Source organism: Manis javanica, chromosome 7 (assembly GCF_040802235.1).
Source record: "Manis javanica isolate MJ-LG chromosome 7, MJ_LKY, whole genome shotgun sequence".
NCBI lineage: Eukaryota > Metazoa > Chordata > Mammalia > Pholidota > Manidae > Manis > Manis javanica.
The window spans coordinates 110,804,217-110,827,394 of NC_133162.1; the positions used below are offsets into that span (position 1 = coordinate 110,804,217).

General features: G+C 32.9%; 1 protein-coding gene across 6 annotated transcripts in view; it reads right to left on the bottom strand.

The window, feature by feature from the left end:
- LRP1B (LDL receptor related protein 1B) overlaps positions 1–23,178 on the bottom strand; it is a 1,876,014-nt gene that overhangs the window by 726,982 nt on the left and 1,125,854 nt on the right. For all 6 annotated transcript variants that reach the window (XM_073241389.1, XM_073241391.1, XM_073241392.1 and 3 more), the window contains exons 18-19: positions 20,876–20,992; positions 692–772 (exon numbers count right to left, since the gene is read on the bottom strand). In XM_073241389.1, the coding sequence (XP_073097490.1) occupies positions 692–772; positions 20,876–20,992 (198 nt within the window). The remainder of the gene's footprint in view (positions 1–691; positions 773–20,875; positions 20,993–23,178) is intronic.

Below are 23,178 nucleotides of genomic sequence, written 5' to 3' on the forward strand. Positions count from 1 at the left end.
ACCTTTCTTCTCCATTCTCCAACATGAGGGGTCACTGTGTACCTTTACCCCACTTGCTTCGAAGTGTGTGCTCACACTAGGAAATTGTTGCACACTGTCATTAGCAATGCTTTATATTCTTTATTAACAACTACTGCAGGAGGGAGGTGAGAGGAATGTGAAGTAAAAACAGATTAAATTGAAATCAAAGTTAGAGAATGTATTGATTTATAAATAATTCATTTACCTGTACTTGGCATAATTTAGCATAATGATACAATTGAGTATATGAACATCATTTGTACATAAAAAGCAAATGACAAGAGTTGAGAACATCTGGATAATTCCATACTAATTTACAAAATACTCCATCCTGAGGTGATAGTGCATTTTACATAAATACTTTGGGGAACCATAATTGCCCAGGTCATTTCCTCAATGTTCCCTTTACTTTATGTGTGTAGGCTTAAGACAATGTCCAGCATAATATCAGGAAACAAATCTCCATCATAGCCCCACAGGACAAACACTGAGCTCCAATATCCTTAATGCTAATCCCCATTGGTGTGTCAGCTGCCTTCTCACCATTTCTCATAGTCATTTTGCTTGTCTCTGCAAGCTTCTCCTACAAACCACCTCTGAAATAGAGAACCAGCACAGACAGCCAGGCCCCAATCAAATCAGTACAGTACAGTGAACATTTGGTACTTGCCAGAATCACAGTGCCATTTGCTGCTAATGCATCTTCCACTTTTGCATATAAATTGGGTTAGTGGCTCACAAGTTGGGAATTCTATGAAAGATATAAAAACATCCAACAGAAAGATTTTATTGACTGTGCTCAACTTAATTTGTATCTCATTTACTAACGTGATGAGAACTCTGCCCCTCTCTTCCACAAAAGGCGCAGAGGAAACGTTAGATAAATATAGAGACAGTAATTTTTTCAGGACACAGGATACACATATTTTAATACATTTTAAGAGAATGCTTTCCAGTACCTCAAAACCAAGGAGAATCATTTGATGAAGGACTGTTTGGATTCATTAAACTGGAAGAAAAATGAATAGATACCAATTCCCTGTACCAAGGGACTCGACCTCTCCGTGAATAACAGCTGGATGGAGCTACACTCGGGTGCTGTAATGTGCATATGCTGCAAAGGAGAAAGGCCTCTTCTGAATACAGAAAGCCAGAGGAGGAAAGGTAGACCTAACCTTGCCTCTGAGGGATGTCAACATCACAGGTTGAAAAATAAAACAAATAAAAAAATAAAAGCAGATCCATAAAATCAGGGTAGTTGATGTCATACAAAGATTTTGAAAGTTTGAGTTCTAAGGGAAAAAACAAAGACCCTGAAAATCAACAGCAAATAGATTCTAAAACGAAATTTTACTCAATTATACTATAAAACCTCCACTTTCCTACCCTTAGATACTTATTTAACAAAAACAAACAAAATATAAAATTAGCATAGAAAGAGATTATAAAAGTAACCAGCCACTTCAAAGGATTAGTACATTCAATAGAAAATACTATCATAAGGTCATTTAATTAAGACTGACAGCAAAAAAAAAAAAAAAAAAATCAGAGAAAGAAACAAAAAAGGTGTAGTGATCAAAGAAAAGTATAATTGTTAAATGGTTCATCAAAGGAAGTCAGAGTAGCTTACTAACATTACCCAGGATAAAGTTTTTCATATATGGAGAAAGTAATTTACCTATTTGCTCAACACCAGTCCTTTTAACTCTCAGGGCAACACTGATGGTATCATAAATCCTCACACACAATAGTTTATTTAATATACATTAAAAAGTATAAAAAGGACAAAAACCTCCATTAGTTCATTGACACAAGACAGAAGAAACTGACACACAGAGATGTATTTGTGTCCATTATTCTTTCATATTTTTTCCTCTGGCATCTGGAACCAAAGAGATTCTGTGGTAAATGTTTTTTTCCCCTTTAATACAACTGATTGTAGGATGTACACTAGACAAAAAAGGAACTTTAAACAAAATATCTGTGTAAGGTATGGTTAAAATGAGTAAACAACTAAATTCATACTTAAGGTATGATAAAATCTGAATTAAAAAAAAAACATTACATCTTTCTGTATCTATAATAGATCAACTCATATTTTTAAATCCGTTTTAAAAGCATATTTACCAATCACAAGTTTTACTAAAAAAGAAAAATTACCCTAAATTTTGGTGATGCCTGAAATCTGGTGATGCCTCATTGGTTGGAAAATTTTCCACATGACCTTTAAAATTCTTCCTCCCTTTTATATTCTAAGTCTAAAAACCAGCCAAAAAAGAACTTGCAAATTAGCTCCCAAAAGTTTAAAACTTTCAAAATGAATAAAACAAATCTAGCATATTTTCAATCTCTAAGACACTGTGAGCCGTACAACATCTTTTGCCCATGGTGAATAAACATACATTCATGCATATAAATGTATAGGTGCTCTTACACAACTGCATTTCATTTCTGATTTTTAATATAGTATTTAATTATGTCACCTCTCTTTTTAACCTTTTTGTTTGACTGAGATTATAGGATCAAAAGGCAAATTACATAAAGAAAAAAAAATAAAAGTAGAGAAACACATAGTACAAGTCACTGCACAAAACAAAGGCATTAATTGAATTACAGCATTACAGGAAACCACGATAGCTGATTTTCAGAAAACTGAAAGAATAAATTAAGAAATACTAATATTATCTCTGGATTTCCTCTGCTCAATAATGTAGTCAAATGTGCAATATATTGTAGAAAGTGTTTCATCAAAAATTTTAAATATCGTATAAGGTCTTTCACTTTTCACTGATGTTGGAGAATAGCATATCTGTAATTTATTGGTATCCTGTCACCAGTACCTGATGGTGACAGAGAAACGAGGTCTGGTGATCATGTACTTTTTCCACTAAAAAAGGAAAAAAACACCAAAAAAAGATTTTAAAGTAAATCTAACATTTTCCCTATCCTTTCATATATTTTAAAAGTTGAAAATAGTATCTGAGTATTTTATCTTGTTTCTGAATACTTGTTCTGTTAAAATACCATTTTGAATTCTTACATTTGGCAAAGACTTAAACATTACACATAATTTTTTCTGTCGACTTTACATAATACCCTTTGACTGTGTATCTTGATACAGAAATTGTAGGACACTTGGCAAGATTACCTGATTAACTCCAAAAGAAAGAAAATGTGGCTTACATTTTGCCTCATTACAATTACAGTAAGAAAAAGAAAACTATATTTTATTTCTGTAGTTACTTTAACCTCATAGAATATTTAATATGGATTAGTGAGCTGTTAAAAATATTGTTGCAGATAGTATGCTCGATTTGTCTATTACATCTTTCACTTTAAATTTATTGCTACGTTATATATATATACTATTATGTAAATAGCAACAATTTTCTCTCTCTCAAGGGTAATCACAGTTGTTATGCTACTAATATTTGTCAAATATACAAAGCTTCACGGAATGTTTCCCAGTGAGGCAAATTTCAGAGTCAACTTATATTTCTCTCCTGTCTCTAACCTAGAAATTTCCCTAAGTAATCTTCCTCCTTGGGCCCAAAATGAATATTTTTAAGTAATTTTTTACTGAAGTTTCAAAATACTGTTACCATAGGTTTGTTTGAGAGCATGAAGGCTACAGTCTACAAATATGAATTTGACCTTTATGATTATGTGGAAATGTATAGGAAATTGAAGTTAAAATAAATGACAAAGTAAGATTATTATAGAAGTTCAGGGTTAGGAAAGTGTTATTTAAAACTGAAGGAGACAATAATACATTGCTTATTATTATTATTGAATATGATATATTATGCTAGCCCATATATAAAATGCCTATAACTCTTCACAGCAGCCCTGCAATTGTTAATGCTAACCTCAATTTGCAGAAGAAAACAGCATAACTTGCCTGAGGATATACTGCATAACCAGCCAGTGTCAGAATAAAATCTGAATACTAGTCTGACTGATTTCAATATATATTAATTTTTCACTATGTCATGCTGATCATACCAATAGCCTTAAAAATTACAGCACTGAAAAATGTGGGGAAAGATGAAAAATTTAATTCTTTCTTTGGTTTATGTCTTCCATTTAAACTCTATTTCTGATTTTTACCTCTTCTAATATATATAATTAAATATAAATATGGAAAATAGTGCTTTTTAAAATTATACAGATTATAGAACTATATCCTCTGAGAAAATATATGAATTTCTAGATAATGACACTAGTTATGGCTCCTGAAATTGGTGTTTATATAGAACAGACTTCCAAAGACCCAACAGAGTAAATATACTAGGGAGAAAACTATAAGAGAATGGTATACCACAAATTGTCTTCATTTTGTTGCTCTTTCAATGTTGTTACATAAAAACCCCATTTTATGTATTACAGTTAATGTCATACTTAAGAACATAGACTTTGTAGGCTGCCAAACCTGAGTTCAAATCTTGCCTTTAGCACTAATAAATGTGTGACCTCAGGCAGTTGCTTAACATCTCTGACCCCAGGTTACTACTCTGTAAAACAGAGTGGAAAAGTACTGCAGATTTTTATTCGTTGGAAATATTTTTATTGAGAACTTTATACCAGTTAGAAATCTAAGTGTTTGAGATACATTACCTAGAATGAATGCACAAGTGAACTACTACTGGATACTGGGAATACAATGGTCAACACTGTCATTTCTCAGAGTCCTTACCATCTGGTAGGAAAGACATTTAAACATTTGCAAAAAATAAAACCAGTAATTACAATACACCTTTGATAGTGCTATGGTATAGGCAATATAAGTTGTGATTGCAACACACAGCAGAAACATCCAAACTAATCTTAGGTGTTACACCCCAGAGGAAGTGATATTTAAGCTGAGATGAATGATATTCATGTTAAATCAGAAAAAGAGAAGGGGAAGGGGTACCTTTAGAATATTCCAAAAAGATGGTATTCCTAAAGGCATAGAGGTCACAGTATATAAAATGTTTGAGAAATTGTAAGAATTTCAGAATTGCTGTAATAGGGTGTAAGACAGAAGCAGTGATATTTTAGGAGCTATAAATAGGCTTGAGTCACAAATTTGAAAATGATCATTATTGACATAATGAAGTTTTGGAAGTCAAATGGAACACCCAGAAAGCATATGTCAAATAAGACTTATACAAGAGCTAGGAAAAAATATTGAATAGTTCTGGCAATATGACAGAAAAATAAGACATGTTAAAGCAATAACCACACATATTAAAAAGTAGGTGAATGTGTAAGAAAATAATATAAATTTTCAGAGTCCAGAAATGAAAGGGTGCTGAAAACTAGAACAGTTAATGAGCTGTGTGTATGTGTGTGTTTGTGTGTCTGATTTTGTACAAGGATGGTGAATCTGTCATGTAGATGCTTGGGTTTTAATGTTAACATTGGACAGGTAACAGTTCTTTAGTTTCATACAAAGTATGGATCCCAGCATAGACCTTCAAATGCTAAAACCTTACTGGAAGCGTAGATGTCTAAGCCTCGACTGTTAATGGAAAAAGACATATATAATTAAAAAATATATAAATGTATAATCACAAGACTATATCATAATCTCTACTTTCTGTAGTTCAGGTAAGCTCATTTTACTCATTTATCATTTTTTTAAATTTAAGGTAAATATTAATTCATGACATATAATATTTCAGAGGATTGTCAGGGTGCTCAGAGAAGTTGTGACCCCAAGATAGGCATCATCAGATTTCAACAGGGCCAGAAATCATGAAAGATAGGCTAAAAATTTGAAAGTATTATCAAACAAGCAATTGATAAAGCAAAAGCAAAAAAGAAGCCAGTGACTAAAATTCTGCAGATCTAACAAACGGCAGAATTAGACCTACAAGATCTTCAGATATTTAAAAAATATCTGATAGAAGCTAAGATTGAAATATGATAGGCACTATAAAACAGGAAATTTAAAAGATAAAGTAGAAATTTAAAACAAAATTTAAAAAGACACTGAGAAAAAACAGTTTGACTTGATAAAGGACCAAATATGTTTAGAAATGAAAATGAGAGTCTTGAAATTACATACTGCATGGACTAGTTAAATTACAAATTAGTACATTTGTAGAGAGAATTACTAAACTGGAAGATGGATCTGAAGAAATCGCCATAATTGCAGTTCAAAGATGAAAAATAATGTAGAAGGGATTAAGAATCATGAAGGAGGACAGACAAAAATCATCAAACAAAAATACCAAGGATAGGCGATCTCCAAAAAAGATGCTTTCTTAGAATTTCCTAGAATTTATGAGAGATATGAGTTTAGATTCAGGACCCCCCAGTCTAACTTGAGATAAATAAAATAAATTCAAATGTAGCACACTATAGTGAAACATCATAATACCAAGAAGAAATTTAGAAAACCTAAATTAATCTGTAAATAATTTACAATATTGAATCAGGAGTGAAAAATGTACTCTCCCCCAACTCAAAAAAAGAAATAAAGGGAAACCATAAATTTTTAAAAAGCAATTTGCTCCCTTTCCCACAGAAAATAATGAAAGAACATTTGATTGTTAGACAGAGACAGAGGAGCCAGAAAAACGTAGGTGCGTGACACAGGAACATCTAGTTTCCAAAGACAAAGGTAAAAAATTTCTCAAGGAGAAAGCAGAGACAAGGCTGCTCAGGGAACATTGGATACAAAGTGAAGGGCACTACCCAGATTGTTTTTTTCCTTGTTGACTTTGGCCAAGAGAGTTTTCATGGAATGATCTGGGGAGTGAATGAGTTTCCATTCTCTTGAAGACTGAATGTAAGATGGATACATAAATTTTATGTGACTTTTCCAAAATATTTGACTGTGCAGGAGGTAAGAATGACTGTGATAGCTGCTGAGAGATGTGAGATCAAAGGAGAGCTAAGTACTTGCTAGTAGTAATCTCTTTTAAGAGGGTGAAAGTTGAATATATATATATATATATATATATATATATATATATATATATACACACACATATATGGGAAGAAACTAGTGAGTGAGACTAAAAATACAGGAGAAATAAAAGTTAAATGTTCTGTTTTTATATATTTTAGTGCAGCAGTCTCAAATAACAGATTTAGAGTTCACAGTGATAGATACCCCTGGCAATTAAAATAATTAATACTAAAATAAGTCTACATTCAATTCAACCCTAAGGTAATAATTAAACAATGAATTTAGAGTTTCATCCCAATAAATAATTTAAAAATTAACAGCTTTAGTAAATTAGAAATGCCCAATGAAAAGCAGCAGATGAAATAAACAACTGACTTATGTATTAAAATTCAAAATATATAGGAAGTGACTATCTCAAGTAAATTGATTTTGCTATGCATTTGAAGGCTATTTTTCAGGAAATGTTTGTGTGTGTGTGTAGACATATCCTCCAAGAGAAAAACAACACAACAAATTTTATTCTGAAATGTTAAACTTCTAAATTACAGAAATTTTAAATTATATGTTGTAAATATATATATATATATAGTATATATATATATATATAAGTTATAAGGCATTTTATCTCTTTCTAATTGATACTCTGAGATTAGCAGTTTTAGCACTTAGCACTGGGTAGGCACAAGGAATAGATTCTCCAGTGTCATGAAATTAGTAGTCAGATTGCCCAGGATACTTATTATTTTTTCTGTTTCATGTTTACCATTTAAAGATTTAGCACATTATAAGTAAGAGTATTTTTATTGAATGGCTTATACATGTTGTTTTTTCAGGGCAATATGCTTTGAGATTCTTTGATCCTCGCCGTATGGGTGGTTGATACTGTTCCCAGCTGTGTGACCTTGACGATGCTTACACTGCCCAGGCAAAGCATTCAGGGGAAAGAGAAGCAAGAGACGCTCTAAATGGATACTTCAATCTCTCTAAACATAGACAAATTTGGTTATCGTATCAATATCAGTTCAAGATACTTATGATACAATATCAGTTCAACACTTATGATTATGAATGGTTTCTAAGTTCTCATTATTGCTTATTTTAGTTAACAACCTTCCCCCTACCGCACACATACAAACAATATAAAAGTCACCAAACAATTAAATTGTCATTGAGCTTCACACTGCCAGACCCTGATGCAAATGAGAAATCACAGGATCATTGAGTGTACAGATCAAACAGAACTATAACTAGCACTTTGTTTTTCTTTCTGGACACAGAAAACATAAAAAACACCTAACGGGCAAAATGTAGAAAAAGAAGACAGCACTCTATGGGAAGAGCCCCCATTCCCTTGGAAACTGCAGGGGTTAAATCCAGGGGTAAAGCAACCGTACTGACTCTAGTCACGTTTGATGGTATATACATGGGTCTGAGTGTGCATTTATAGTTATATGGTACCTTGTCCTTATTTATTTCAGCTCTTACCACTAAAATAAAGTATTAGTCAGGGATCCAAATATTTTATTGCACCCAAATATAAGATTATTTATCTAGGAAATTATATGTATCTATTGCTATTGCTAATAGTCAGATATATATTTTAAACTTTCAGCAAGGTTCATAATTATCATTGAAAAAAATTCAAAAAACTTTTATTTTAAATCCAAAATTTTTTATTTTGAAAACCTAAAATGGCTGATATTTATATGTATGTGAAAGAAGTTTCATAGGTCTTTAAGCTCTACCAAGATTAAAAGTTTCAAGAAAATTTTCCAAAAGTTTTATATTTCACTTTCACATTTTTGTTAGAAAAGTAAATGGGTGCCACCTTTCTGGAAATCAATTCAGCAACAGTTGTCACAGGATAAAATTAGAATACTTTGTCCCAGTAATCCCAGGGAAAGCCCTATGAATACTTTTGCAAAGTGCCATCAAATATCATAAAAAATTATACTAATGGACACTTTATTTGATGGAAAAAACTGAGTACAACCAAAATGTTCATTTATGCAGAAATGGTTAAGTAAAATGTCCTATATACATATGGAAAATGTTATGATTTTGTTTTCAAAAAGTAGTCACATCTGTATGCACTGATAGGGAATTTGCCCTGAGATATGTAAGTGGGAAACATCTAAGTACAGGACAGTATGTAGTGTGGATTTTTTTGTAAATAAAATATGTGTTTATATTCAGAAACACACACATACACACACACATAGGAAACAGATATAGGATAACAAAGGATAGTATGTTCCATCTTGAGGGAATCACAGTGAAACAACCACTAGCGGTGGAGGGCAAGGAAAAGCAGCAAGTAGAAGTTTTCTTTTTTCTTTACTTTCCCTTTTTGTAAAATGTAATATACACACAGAAAAGTAAATAAACTTAAATACAAGGCTTAACAAATATTATAAAATAAATAACAATGTCTTGCCATCTGGATCAAAAAAATATTTAAGATGCTAACAACTCAGAAGTTCCCATTTTACCTTCCTTGATTTAAACCTCTCCTTCCCTTGATAGAAGTAACTGCTAACCTGACATTTATAATAATTCCTTTGCTTTTAGTTATAATTTTAGCAAGCATGAAATGTATTATTTTTGTCTTGCTTCTTTTATCCAACATCATGTTTGTAAGATTAAGCTATATTGTTTGCATAGAGATATTGCTGATTCATTGTAATTGCTATTCGTCATGTATGAATGTTGCAGAATGTATCTATTCTACTGTTGAGGAATATTTTTGTTGCTTCATGTGTTGGGATATTATGAATAAGTTACCTTAAATAGTCTTGTATATGAACACACTTGTGCATTTCTCCTGTCTAGGCTATATCTATAGTGTGTAAGTATTGGTACATGTATTTAACTTTACCAGGTAACTCAATTTTTTTTCAAAGTTGTATTAATTTACACTATCACCAGTAATATATGAGAGATCCCATTGATTAGCATTCTCACCAATACTTTGTATTATCTCATTTCCCTCTCCTTCTCCTTCATCCTCCTCTCTGCCTCTCTCTGTCATTGTTCCCTTCCTGCCTCCCTCCCATCAAACAACTAACCAATTAAAAAACAAACACACACACACATACACACATAAAACACAAGACAAAAAATTATAGTCATTTTAAATTCATATTTTACGTACATCTACATGATATGTAAACCCGTATTTTAAGTTGTCTTATAGAATATTACCATTGATGTTAACCTAGTAATGGAAATAAGGAAAAAGGGGAAAATAGTACTACTAACTAAGCAATGAAAGAGTGGTACAATTAACTATGTAAACACTGTTTTTGGTGTTACATGTGGTTCCTATTAATCCTTATGACAGCACTATGAGGTATTTTTATTATTGTTATTTTACATAGAAGGATATTTCAGATTAGGTTTGATTTAATTTTTTTTAAAGTTATCCTTAAATAGGCAAAATACAAATATGGATGCAGAGGGTTATTAAAAATGAATTAGTTTAATCAATATCATCTCACCATCTAACAATCTATCTGTCTAACCTGCTATTTGTCAAAAGAAATTCACAATGATCAATCAAAAAATACATATTTTTCTTGTGTCCAAAAGGGAAATTCACAAAAACAATTTATCAGGCCACAAAGCAAGTCTCAACACTTCCAAAGAAAGAATACTATACAGATTTTTCTCATATGATAATTAAATAAAAGTTACTATCATTTTTATTAGAGAAGAAGTAAATCTCAGATGACTGATGTATATTCTGCCATACTTTTAAAGAAATATTTACCAAAATATTTATGAAGATGACCAATTGGCAGTATTTTACTGAGTACATTTGTTAATTATATACTGTTTGAAATGTTTTTATTAAAAATGAAACATTTTACTATTTTTTAGTGCTTCAAAGCATTCACATTTCCTCAGTGTAGTTTATCATTGTCTTTAATTGCATCAGGAGGAAATTGGTTCTTACATTAATAAGACAACATATTATTTTCTGCAAAGTTGTGTAATTACATTTTGTTCTTACTTGCGGAGCTTTAATTTAAAATTTTTACTTGCAGAATGTTCTGGTCAAGAGGAAGTCAAAAGATAGATTTTTGGGAATTCAAGAAATAATTGAACATTTTACTTAAAAAAAAATAGGAAGAAGTAACCAGAAAATTTGGCTGAGTTAAAAATCATTGTCACTGGGAATGATGAGGTGAGTGTTGCACAATGACCACTAGTTTTTTGTAGTAAACATTTATATATTACTTGAACTTTGAAAGCTAAATGTGCATACACATACATACACACACACACATACACATATACATGTATACTATTTGTGTAGCTATATACAAAATATTGATAGAAATGGGGGAAGTTATGGACATATAGTTAACCCAGAATTTCAATAACCAAATAAAGGCCCAGTAATACTGTATAAGAATTTATATATGTCAAAGTAGAGGACATGGATACATTACTTGTTAAAAAGGAATGAAGGACTGTTTAGAAAATTCATATATAAGCCTATCACGCAGAAGTGTCACTTAGTTTCTTATTTCATTAATAGCACTTGTCACCATTTTAATTATTTGTTTTCCTATTTACTGATGTTCTTTTCCTCTCTTGCCTAACCTCTGAGAGCAGGAACTGTGCCTTCTTGTCTTCCCATGTGACACCCATATCCAGAAGTTAGTAAATAAAAACACCTGACTCGGTCTAATGTGGAATCCAGGTTAAAAGAAAACAGATTTCACAATATTTGAACATATCAATAAAATACTATAGTTGAGGCTCTGAATGGGGGCTGTTTCAAGAGGACTCACAGAAGTTACATCCTGCTGCTTTTTGGCATGTAGCCAAGGGTAGTGTCCCAACTTCAGTTGTCTTAGGTCTGCTCAAATTCTAGAAAAGTTCTCATCATAGCAATAAGCAGCACCTCCTGATTCAAATATTGACATATGCACATAATTTTCTGTTTTCAAAATGCCATGTCAGCATGATAGAAATGATATGTTTCCAGGATCCAGATAAAACTTCAGTCTGACATCTTTCAAAACATTACATGTAATATTTAAGAAAAAGAATATGGGATGTTGCTACTTTCTGAAATACTTTCAATTGAGCCAAATCCAACTCCAGTTGAAAAAATATACATATGTATATATAAAAATATATATGAGAATAGAAAATTACTTGGAAGGAGGAAAAAAGAAGACAAATCTATAAGCTAATCTTGCATTCAGTGACTACTAGATACCAGACAATGTGTAAATTTTACATATATTATGTCATTTGAGTCAGATTATATATATGTTTGAATGTGTCTGTGTGTCTGTATGTATAAATGAATAAGGAAATCAATGCTCCTGAATTCTCTAAGAATTCATGTTTACTCAACAGAAATGTAGAGGGCTACATTTCTCTTAACACCATGAGGCAGTTGGAATTATTATTGCCCAGTGGCTAGTGAGCTAGCAAATTACTTCTGGTAATGCAGAAGTCTAGATATAATAGGAAAGCAAGGGAATCTGAAGGTTGGAGTGATAAAATAACAAGGAGAATTTACAGAGCTGCAGGGAGAAAGCCTATGTGAAAATGGCAACAAGAGACTGGAGTTATGCTGCCAGTCCTGGTGAGCCAGCACACAACAGAAGCTCCTTGGAGGGTTCTCTTTGAAGGAGAACCTGCTGACACTTTGATTTGGGTCTCCTGGCCTCCAAAACTGAGAGAATAGATTTCCATTCGTTTAAGCCATCATATTTGTGATAATTTACTGCAGTAGCCCTAAAAAAAATGTTCATTTGTAGGGAATATCAAAGTTACAGAGTTTAAATTATCTTGTTTTGTTTTAGGATAAGAATCACATAAGGTATTTTTCCCAAAATACGGACTCCTGGACTCTCTGTAAGACTTACTGAATGGGAATCTTTAAGGGTTACAGGTAGATGCCTACTTATCAGCAACAAGAACCCCAGACAATTAACATTTTCCGGCAAAAAGTTGGGGAAATGCTGAGTTAGGACAAGGAACTAAAAGTTGTATTTAACAAATTTTTGCTCTTGGCTTTCAATACGTCCCACCAGGGTCTGCTTAACATCCCAGTGTTCAGCATACACAGCCTTATTAGTCAAGCATGCACACAAGAGGGAATGGTAACCACAGGCAAATGTAAAAGCATGTCACATACCTGTAAGAATAACTAGAAGACAACATAACAGAAGTTACATACCATTTCTAAACAAAAATAATTGGAATATTTAAATATAAATGTATGGAAAACATAACATGACCATGTGGGATACAAAGCATACATCAGTAGGACACAGGCAGGAAAAAGAGGTCCTTGATTCCTTTGATTTCCACCATTTGAATAAAAGTAATTATTGTCAGATTGGGGAGCGAAGAACAAACAGGTTTGGGAGCAAATTAAAGCTATAAATCAAAGAGTAGAGAAAAATGTTAACACCTAATTGTGAAAAATGAGTTTATTTTCATATTGAGACAAGTTATCAGACAAGTAATAAAATATCAAACACTTTTGATCTCAGAATATTGACAGTGATTTTAGAATAAGTGGAAGATGGGAAAATGAATGAAAACTGGAAAATGCTAAATAATAGTGCCCTGCTTCTAAAACTGAGAGAAAATTTGGACTACGGAGAGGTGAAGTTCACAAATATCTCTGACAATAATTCCCAGGCGAAGTTGTTAAAACATTATTTTGTCAGCATTTTTAAAGAAACTATTTGCTCATGAATAAAATAAAAACAAGTCTTGCCAAACTAACTTCATTTATTTGCTGATAGCACTTTCAGATAAGTATATATCATGAAGATGCCATAAATAGAGTGTTTCTGAGTTTTCAGCAACATTTTCTGAGAAATATTCTTATGATAAATTAAAGTATCATGCATGCAAGATGTTGGTGGATTAAAGTGAACGAGTACTTGGTTCAAAATGTATTTATAGAGGTTTAACTATTTGATCAGTTTTTCCTGGAAGGATGTTTTTAATTACACACTAAAAGGTTCATATCTGTGTTATCATGATATGGCTACAGTCTTAAATGTTATGCTTATCTCTAGTAGCCACAATATTGCTCATGTAATTGTGTATTAATGATACCAAAAAAAAAAAAAAACAACCAAACAAAAAAGTGGCAAACGCTGAGTGAGCACCTCAGAAAAAAAAGTTATGCTTATCAAATCTTTGAGTTACACAGAACTGGGAAATGTCATTATATTATGATTCAAAATTGTAAAATTGCAGGAAGGGTGAAGTTATAGGAGGCCTAAGAGTGACAGTACAGAGTGGAAAAGATGTTAACACATATGTATTCTGAAATATATAGAAAAAGAAGAAGCAGAGAACTATCAAGATAAAACTTAAAATAATTTTGAAATGTAAACACTGGACATACCCAAAGGAGTGATCTAGTCTATAAGAAAAGCTTAGACATTTTAAGTGGGAACTTAATATGTGAGTTACATGACAAGGCTGCCATGTAGGATGACTTTAACAGGAACTTAGAATCTAGGTTACTGAAGATAATACATCTATTATAATCTATTGTAAAAATGTCATAAATGAGATACTATGTTCTGTTCAATTCTAGGCCATGGATTTTGCTTTTGTTTTTAAATATGGAAAAACACATAAAAATTACCATTTTAGTCACTTTCAAGTGTACACTTTTAACTGTACACTTTCATGTGTACACACATTGTGAAACAGATCTGTAGAACTTTTTCTTCTTGTAAAATTGAAACCTTATACCCACTGAACATCAAATCCCCATTTTAAGACATTATTAATTTCTTAAGGTCATTGAAAATCCAAGTATATGTATAGTATGGCAACTGGTGTAACAAAAGCCTACAAATGTTTATTTAAGGAAATTTGAAGGAAGCGGTGTGTTTAATCTACGAAAGAGAAGGTCTGGTTAGGTCTGATGGTATTTCTGGTTACCTAAAGAGTGATCCTTGGACAAGGTCATAGATTCAGACTGTATAGCTACAGAAGACAGAACAAGTATCAGTAAGTAGAATCTAGTTTACAGATGTTTGCTGCACAAAGGAAGAACATTGTGATAACTGATTACTGTCCAATAGTAGATTAAATGCACTCTGAAAAGGCCAGTTCTTTGTTCCTGAAAATATTCAGACAAGGACTGGGGTATCTCTGAGAACAGTTTTTGAATTATTATATCATATAAGGGGTTTAATTAGATAACATCACAGTCAACTATCAAAGTTTGTGCTTGTATGGTTTGGACAAATTGGAGTGAATCAGCCTGAGTTCTAGCACTTGCCACATCTACAAACTCATTCTGCTTCAGACACACAACTTCTAGTGCTTCAGTTTCCCCATTTATAATGTAAAGACTAAAAATGGATGTTTTTTTCTTATTCTTTCTAAATTTCCATGCATTATATAAATGTGTGTATTTGTGTGCACTGGCAGACATGTGCCTCCTTGCTGTAACAGGAAACAGGGAGAAGGAGGAGAGAAGGTAAAACATCCTTGAGTGAGTTATGTGAACAGGTACATGTAATAGTAGGATTTTTCCATTTGCCATGGCCTCGGCCCCCTTAGATATAATACTAAGAGCAAAGAGATACTAAGCACACCCACATTATAGAGAGAGAATTCAGTATTTGGTGCCATTCATCATAATAAAAGATTGTTCAACAAGTGAACCTTGTGCAGAGACCAGTGGATTGAAAGGGAAGGAGAGACTCCATGAGAACCATTCATGAGATTGTGTGGATATATGAGAAAAGGGTACTAATCAGATATGATTGAGGAGGTGGAATGACCATTTTATCCTGGAGGAGAAGAAGAACTGGGAGTGTGGCAGGTCCAAGAGATGAGCCATCAGAGAAGCAGCCTGAAGACATTTTGGGGAGCAAAAAAAAAGTGGAGCTGCAAAAGATAGCAACACTTTTTTTTTTGGTCATATTAGTAATGTACTCAAGGAATGCCCACCAAGTAAAGGACATTCTAACAACTTAAGGTTATGGGATATACCTATTGTCTGTGTAGGAATGATGAGAGATGGAAATAAAAGAGATCTAAATCTTCATTTGAGGGAACTCTGAAGAAGGAAAGAGAAAAAAAGGAATGTTGGGGAACTACAAAGAGGAGTAAGACCTCAGGCCTCTCTGAAGATCTCACAGAGAACCTCTTAAGAGAGCTGCATGTGTTAGAGGGCTGTGATCTTCAGAGAAGCAGAGAGAAGGTTACCACTGGACATTCCTGAAAGACGTGACCTTTTTCCTCCATCTGCCCCCTCTGCCTGAAGAGCCAAAGCTAGAGTAGAGAGGACAGAGTGAAAAATCAAGACATTCCCCTCTCGTTCGACTGTCTAGAACCTCAAGTCTAGTTGGCAAAGGGAAGGAGAAAGCTTTGACTAACATATAATCCTGCAGTTTCAAAATAGGTTGGACCAAGTAATAGAACCAAAAGCGAGCACTCTTTGTGCTTGCCAACACGTTATTACGGAATGTCAAAGGAGTTGAAAACAGTGCTTGGCAATAATTGTAAGTTGTCAATACTCTACTGGGTTAATGATCCTCACTAAACTTGCTACACACATATGCAATTTTTTTTCTACAAAATTAAAAATAACAACATTATATTTAATCAGGACCTTAGTTTTTCTAATAAGCTAGTTGAAATAACTTTAATACAATTTACACAGATTAAACTGGCAAATGATTATGCTTTAGGTAGTTTTCTTTGTTTGTAGCTAATACTTGCCGGTTATTTTTGATAGTCTTTGTACCTTAATTATGTGTAGTAAAATACAAGTGCATTTACAAGTAAGATTGTAAGTACATGAGTCAGAATTCCACTACATTCATAAATGTAAAAGATCATCATCCAAAAACTTGAATATTAACTTTGCTATATTATTGGTGGGTTTTTATTTATACCCCACTGATTTATTTTTTAATCTATCAAGAAACCTTACATATTTTCTAACGTTAAACCCTTCGAACAAATCAGAAGTTACCAGCTCACATAAAGGTATATTTATTAAAAATTGTAATAAATGTGAGCTATGCTGAGATTCATGAGAGACAGAAAAATCCAAAGATTGTTAAAGTTTAAAATAAACAACTATACCATTTTTAACTATAAATTGTCCAGTGGGCAAAATTTAAATTTGTTTGAAATATTCTTAAATTTAATCATGAAATACCCTTGTTTTAATGCTCTGATTTGAAGATGGGAAGAAAATCTGTCCAGGTAATTGCTTCCATCTGAAATGATTTTTGCATATGCAAATGCAATTATGTCATTAAGCATATGCGATAAAAATCAGTATGAATGGGGGTTCCCTTGTCAGTGGTTCTGAAAGCATGGTCCCCGGACCAGCAGCATGTGGATCAGCATCTACTGTTAGAAATGTAAGTTCTTAGATCCCACCCAAGACCTACAGGAGGTGGGGCCCAGAATTTTGTTTTTTAACAAGTCCTCCAGGACACTCTGAGGCATGCTCAAGTTTGGGAACCATTGCTTTAAGTGAATGGTTCTCAGACCTCAGCGCACAGCCATACTTGGAAAACATTAAACATACTTGGGCTCAAGTATTATTCAAAGATTCTTGGGTATCATTAAAGATTCTTCAGTCCTATCTCTAGATATTCTTACTAAATTAGTCTAGGTGAGGTGTGGGGAGGTGATTTTAAGCTCCTCAGGAGATTCTTTTATTGACAGCTCAAGTTGAAAACCAATGCTAAGTCATATTCTTGACATGAGAGTGACCACTGAGTTCCTTAATACATAGTCCTCTTTTAACACAGGCTTCACAGTTTTAACATATTCTCTCTTCTATGCAGCATCAATTTATAGATTCATCTTTCTACAAGACTGCTGTAAAAGTTGAAAGTTGAAAGGTTGTTTAAAAGATTAAGAGGAAATCCTCAAGGGCCTTCCTCATTATATAAATGTTTGCCCACATATAATCTCAACCTAAAATGTGCAATTAATTTGTAAAGGCAAATGCAAGTAAAATGAATTAGGTATGTCAATAGGCGTTTGTGAATTTCACTGAAAATCTGACCCTCAGACACAGTTTCTTCAGCTCCTAGTTACTACCAGAAGCATCTGTAATTATAGGTTTCTCATGTTTTTATATCAAATTTTAATATTATTTTCAGTAGAAACAGTTATGAAATATGAGAGGTTGTTCATGGAGCTGAAGTGTAAAAAACTGATTGCAGAGTCCTCTAGCAGGAACAAACCTACAGGAACTTGTCCAGTTCCAATGGGAAAAGTGAAATATGATCAGTCCAAAGTCTATAATGATGCTTAATAAAACTGGGAATTAGTTGAACCCATATTAATTTCTAGATATTTCCAAATATCACTACTTTTTTTAATGTAGTGAATTAAATAATTCACAATATATTTTTGTCATTTGGTACTCTGTGCAGAGATAATTTCTGTTATGAGGTAAATCTACACCACTCTCTCTTCCTACTTTAAAAGTGATACTGTGTCTGTTGGCACTTCACTATCAGCTTCTCTACTGACATAAATGTTGATTTAAAATGACAATCTGAAAGGTGGATGCATGTTCTTAAAGAGAAAAACACGTTTGGAAAAAAACATGTTTCTTAGAATGTAAAGGGGAAATGGTACTGGAGATTAACCCAGTAATGTAAGCGAGATTAACCCCTGTGGTTTACTGCACTCTATGGAACTTGGCTATATTTCAGAATCAAACTATCCAACAACTAAATTTCAATGTGTTCATATCCAATGTTATACTGGAGGCATCTTGCGCCAGCTTGCAAGAGCTCCTAAATTTTCAAAGATTCTATGAGTCAGTTCTTAAGCACATAGCCATTATCTTAAAAAATAATTTTTATATTTACAATTAAATAATGTTGAAAACAAGGGTAATAAATACTCAAGCTTAATCATTTCCTAATTATTTTTCTCTTGAAGTTATTTCCATCTATTGTACCTGTACTGTGGAGATACTGTATATCAGAATGAACATCTTTTCCTAACTCCACATTCAGGGTCATGTTGGCAAGTTGATACTGGCAGTGGTGGGAATATTTACATCACAAAAACAGGCAAACACTAGATCAAGTCTCCTCCCCACCAGGAGATGTTAAAAGTTTTACTACCACAGCAATGAATAATTCTCACTATATATGCATTTAAATAAGATATTCATGGATATGTACAACAGCATTATCTGATTCTTACTTGTACCCTATAAATAACTCCCAAACAAAGTCAACCTGAAATGGTTGTTTTAGTTTCAAGTGTACCTGGATTCACAGCCTGGCCCTGCTATTTATTAGTCATGTGATCTCAGGCAAGTTGTCAGACATTTTAAAGTTTTGATTCCCTTGTCTATAAAACATGGACAGTAATATGTTTCTCATAGATTTGTTGTGAAGATACAATAAAAAATGTGTGTCTGGACTCTCTCCATACCATCCTTCCCTCATGTCATGGAAAGTTTTTAAGTTTGCTGGTACGATTATTCTGATTATTAAAATATTAGGTACTTTTTTCTCCTTTGGTTCAAACAAATTATCATTAAAATAAAGGAAAAAGGTCTCACTCTACAGCTAGTACTGAAAATAAGTTAGATCGAGGACCTAGTCAAAGTTCTTCAATGAGCTTGTTATTTATTTTCCTACTGTACATCCTTTTCATGGTGTTTCTTATCTGAGTTGGGACTTCGCAGGACTTTTCTGTATTTAATGTTTTCTGCTGGCTTGTTACCTTGTTATACTCTGGATAGAGCGGCTAAGAATAGGTAAGCAACCAAGCTTTCCTAAAAAAATAGAGTTGCCTAGTAGCAGACCCAGCCACAGGATTAACCTGGACATGGGAAAGAATGGAGGATACACTGTTCAACCTCCTTAATTGGCAAGGTTTTGAAAATTCTACATGTTACATAATTCTCTATTGCTTTCTTCTACACTGCTATTGAATTCTTTACAATGTCAGATAAGACTACTTATTTATGTATACTTCAGATGTTACAAACACAAATATCTACAGGGACTTAATTAGTCTAGTATAAGAAAAATTTTAAAAAGAAAATTTAAATAAACAGAGAACACATCCTCTAAACAGAACCATTTAAATTAAGGGGTTAAGTATTATAATAGTTGAGTTAAATTATTAATGATATGTACTCAATGGCATTATATTTTTAATAAATGTGTTAAGCATGTCTAATATATTATTCATAGTAATTTTTAAAATTCATAGCCATGCCTGAAATAAAGCACAGGTCTTAGAAAACCTGGTTCATTCATGTACTGTTTCACTATATATTATTGAGATACATGATTATAAAACCTAATGACATGAGTGAAAATAAGAGTAATTAAATTTACAACTTCATGTAATAATATTAACTGTTTTCAAAAGTGGGAGGATCAGTGGACAGCAATTAGGAATTTTTCCTTTAACAAAGATATTTTAAACTAATAACAATTTCGTCCTTCAGAATCATATGACTCTGTAGAAAGGAAATGAATGATTACCACCTAAGTAATCTCAACTTGTATTGTTTATTGCTCCAAGAATACGACATACGCATGCCAACAGGAAACGTCTTACTTTTACTCCAAATGCCACTCAATGAGCTATTCTGTTTGAAAAGATAATCATTATAGACGTAAGATTTATAATGAACATTTGAAAATGTCCTGTTAGCCTTGCAAAAACCCTTTCCTAATAAAATCTGCAATGTTTGAATCCATTTATTTCAGCCAAGGATATGGTGATTCCATATGAATGGGCTATATCCTGAAGTTATTAAAGTGCACACTGAGACTCAAAAGAGTAATAAAAAGCAACAGATCTTCTGCCTCATTGACTTGTATTTATAAAGAAACAAACAGCCTTTTAAGAGAGAATATCATGATAGAGTATTCTATTTGACAAAGTCTCTACTAACAGCCTATTTCATTTACAACTTACCGCAAGATGCCATCTCATCCGTCTGGTCACCACAGTCCTCTTCCCGGTCACATAGCCACGCTCTGGGAATGCAGCGCCCGTTTCCACAGGAAAACTGGTCCACCTGGCATGTTTTGGCTAAGATCATCAATTAATATGCAAATAATAAATTTTCAGGCCTTTTGACTAACATTAAGCATAAAATAAATCATGGTATAATTATTTCACACATATTATGTTACTATGCTAGATAAAATACTTTTAAAACTATTTTAATAAAAAAATTTTATTAAATTTTTATAATGCCAGCTTGCTTGTCTTCTCTAAAGTTCACATACTTTGTCCTTCATATTAAAGTGACTGCTGCATGACAGGATATTTGGTAATCCCCATATGCTTCCATAAATGAAGCTATGAATTTATTATTTTAAATTTTTTGCCTGGCACATGCTTATGAATATACAGTCGAATTAAATTTCACCTAACTTTTAATTAACAAAAAATAATTTTGCACAACCTTTGCCAATAAACCGAGAAAACTTGCTGTAATGTAGGAGGAAGGATTTGGAGATTATGTTAAGCTATCTAGTTTCTAATCATGGGGTCAGAATTGTCCTTTTCCCCTAACATTTTCAATACATTATTTCTTGGATCTCTAAACAATCCAATATATTGGAGCAGGAATGCAGAAAATATTTCCTAAAACATACTTAGAGCCTTAAGATAGATTTTTTAAAACTCACTTTTTAGTTCCATAAAAACGTATAACTTTTTAATCAAAGTATATTAATGAACTTTTCTTTGGGTTCTCTTAAAGGTTTCAAAGCCCACACACATGGAATCTTGCTTTCTGTGTTAGCCAAAGGCAGTGGTTTAAAATGATTCAGTTAAGGGGGTTATGTTGTACAAGGGGTCTGATTACCTTTTTCTGTTACAATCAGGCCAACTTTTGAAAGCATGGAAGCCTAATATCTTCTCTAACACTTCTAGGCTTTAGTTTATTACATACTGAGTTATTCTTTACATGTTTGATTTCTTTTTGTTGTGTTTTTCCTTTTGTTACCCTGAGTTACAAATCTGTTTGCATGAGTGTCAGTAGCCCACCACCTCTTCTTCTCACTGGAGCAGAGAAAGGAGGAGGAACTACTGCAAAGGGGGTACTCAGACCAATTAATATTAGGCCAGATGAGGAATAATTAGGGTCTGGATTTCTGTGGCTATGATATGGGAACACTGCTTAGTTTGTAGATATCCTTATTTCCTGGGCTTAAGAATTGTAAGGCATGTTTCTGTTTCATCAAAATACTCTGTGAGCTTGGGTATAAATTCTTACATAAAATAGGGAGTGGTTCATTTAAACACACTAAAATGGGTTTTCATAAGTCAGGGTTTCAGAGGTCATTTAAAATGATTTCTTAAAAGTTTCATATACTAGTTATGACCTTTTAAGCAATGTCTACTTGCTACATAAAGATATATATGCCCACAATTGGTGAATAATTAGAAGGTTACTTGACAAAAGCACATGAAAAAATTACTGGCTTGATTTGATAGATTAGATTGGATATACCGTTACTATTCTCACTGTCTGTACCTAGAAACCAGGAAAAGTATTACTCCATGTAGTTTGCTTTGCTGAAATGTGTTGAAATTTCAAGTAGGACTGAAATTTTCACAAAGTTGAAATTTTAACATGATTTCTATGTTGTCTCATTTGGTGAATTCTATGGATTTTCTGTTAAATTTCTAACATTTAGACTAAATCAACAAAGTTCCTAAGTACTTTTAATTAAAGTATATCTATTTGGGAAAAATACATCTATGTATTAGCCTAGAGAAGAATGAAGATGCCATTAGTTGACTTGGAGGAGAGGGGAGGCGTAGAGGTTGAGGAAGATTAGTGTATTTTTTTTTCTTCTTACACGTCTCTGTACCCTTTCATTGGTTGCAATAAACACTTTTCACCCTTTAAATTTCAAGAGAAATTCAATGAGAGTTTTTTTTTCCAGCTCTTCCTTTCATCCTTACTTGTCCTTCTTTCCTTCTTTCTGCCTCCACTTTTCTTTCCTTCCTACATCTCTCCTTTCCTCCCTCATTACCAACCTATTTTGTTTCTTCAGTTTTTCTTGTTTTCTTGCTTTAAAGAAAAATATATTATCACTTATTTTTATCTCCATCAAATTCTAAGTGACCCAGAGTAAGAATATATTACATTTCCCAGTACAAATTCTTTTATCTTATGTTCCTTTGTTGCTGTGCTCTCACCTACTCATTCAGGTTTCATGCTTACAAAGTTTTCTCTGATTGTTTTCTTTCCTCAGGAA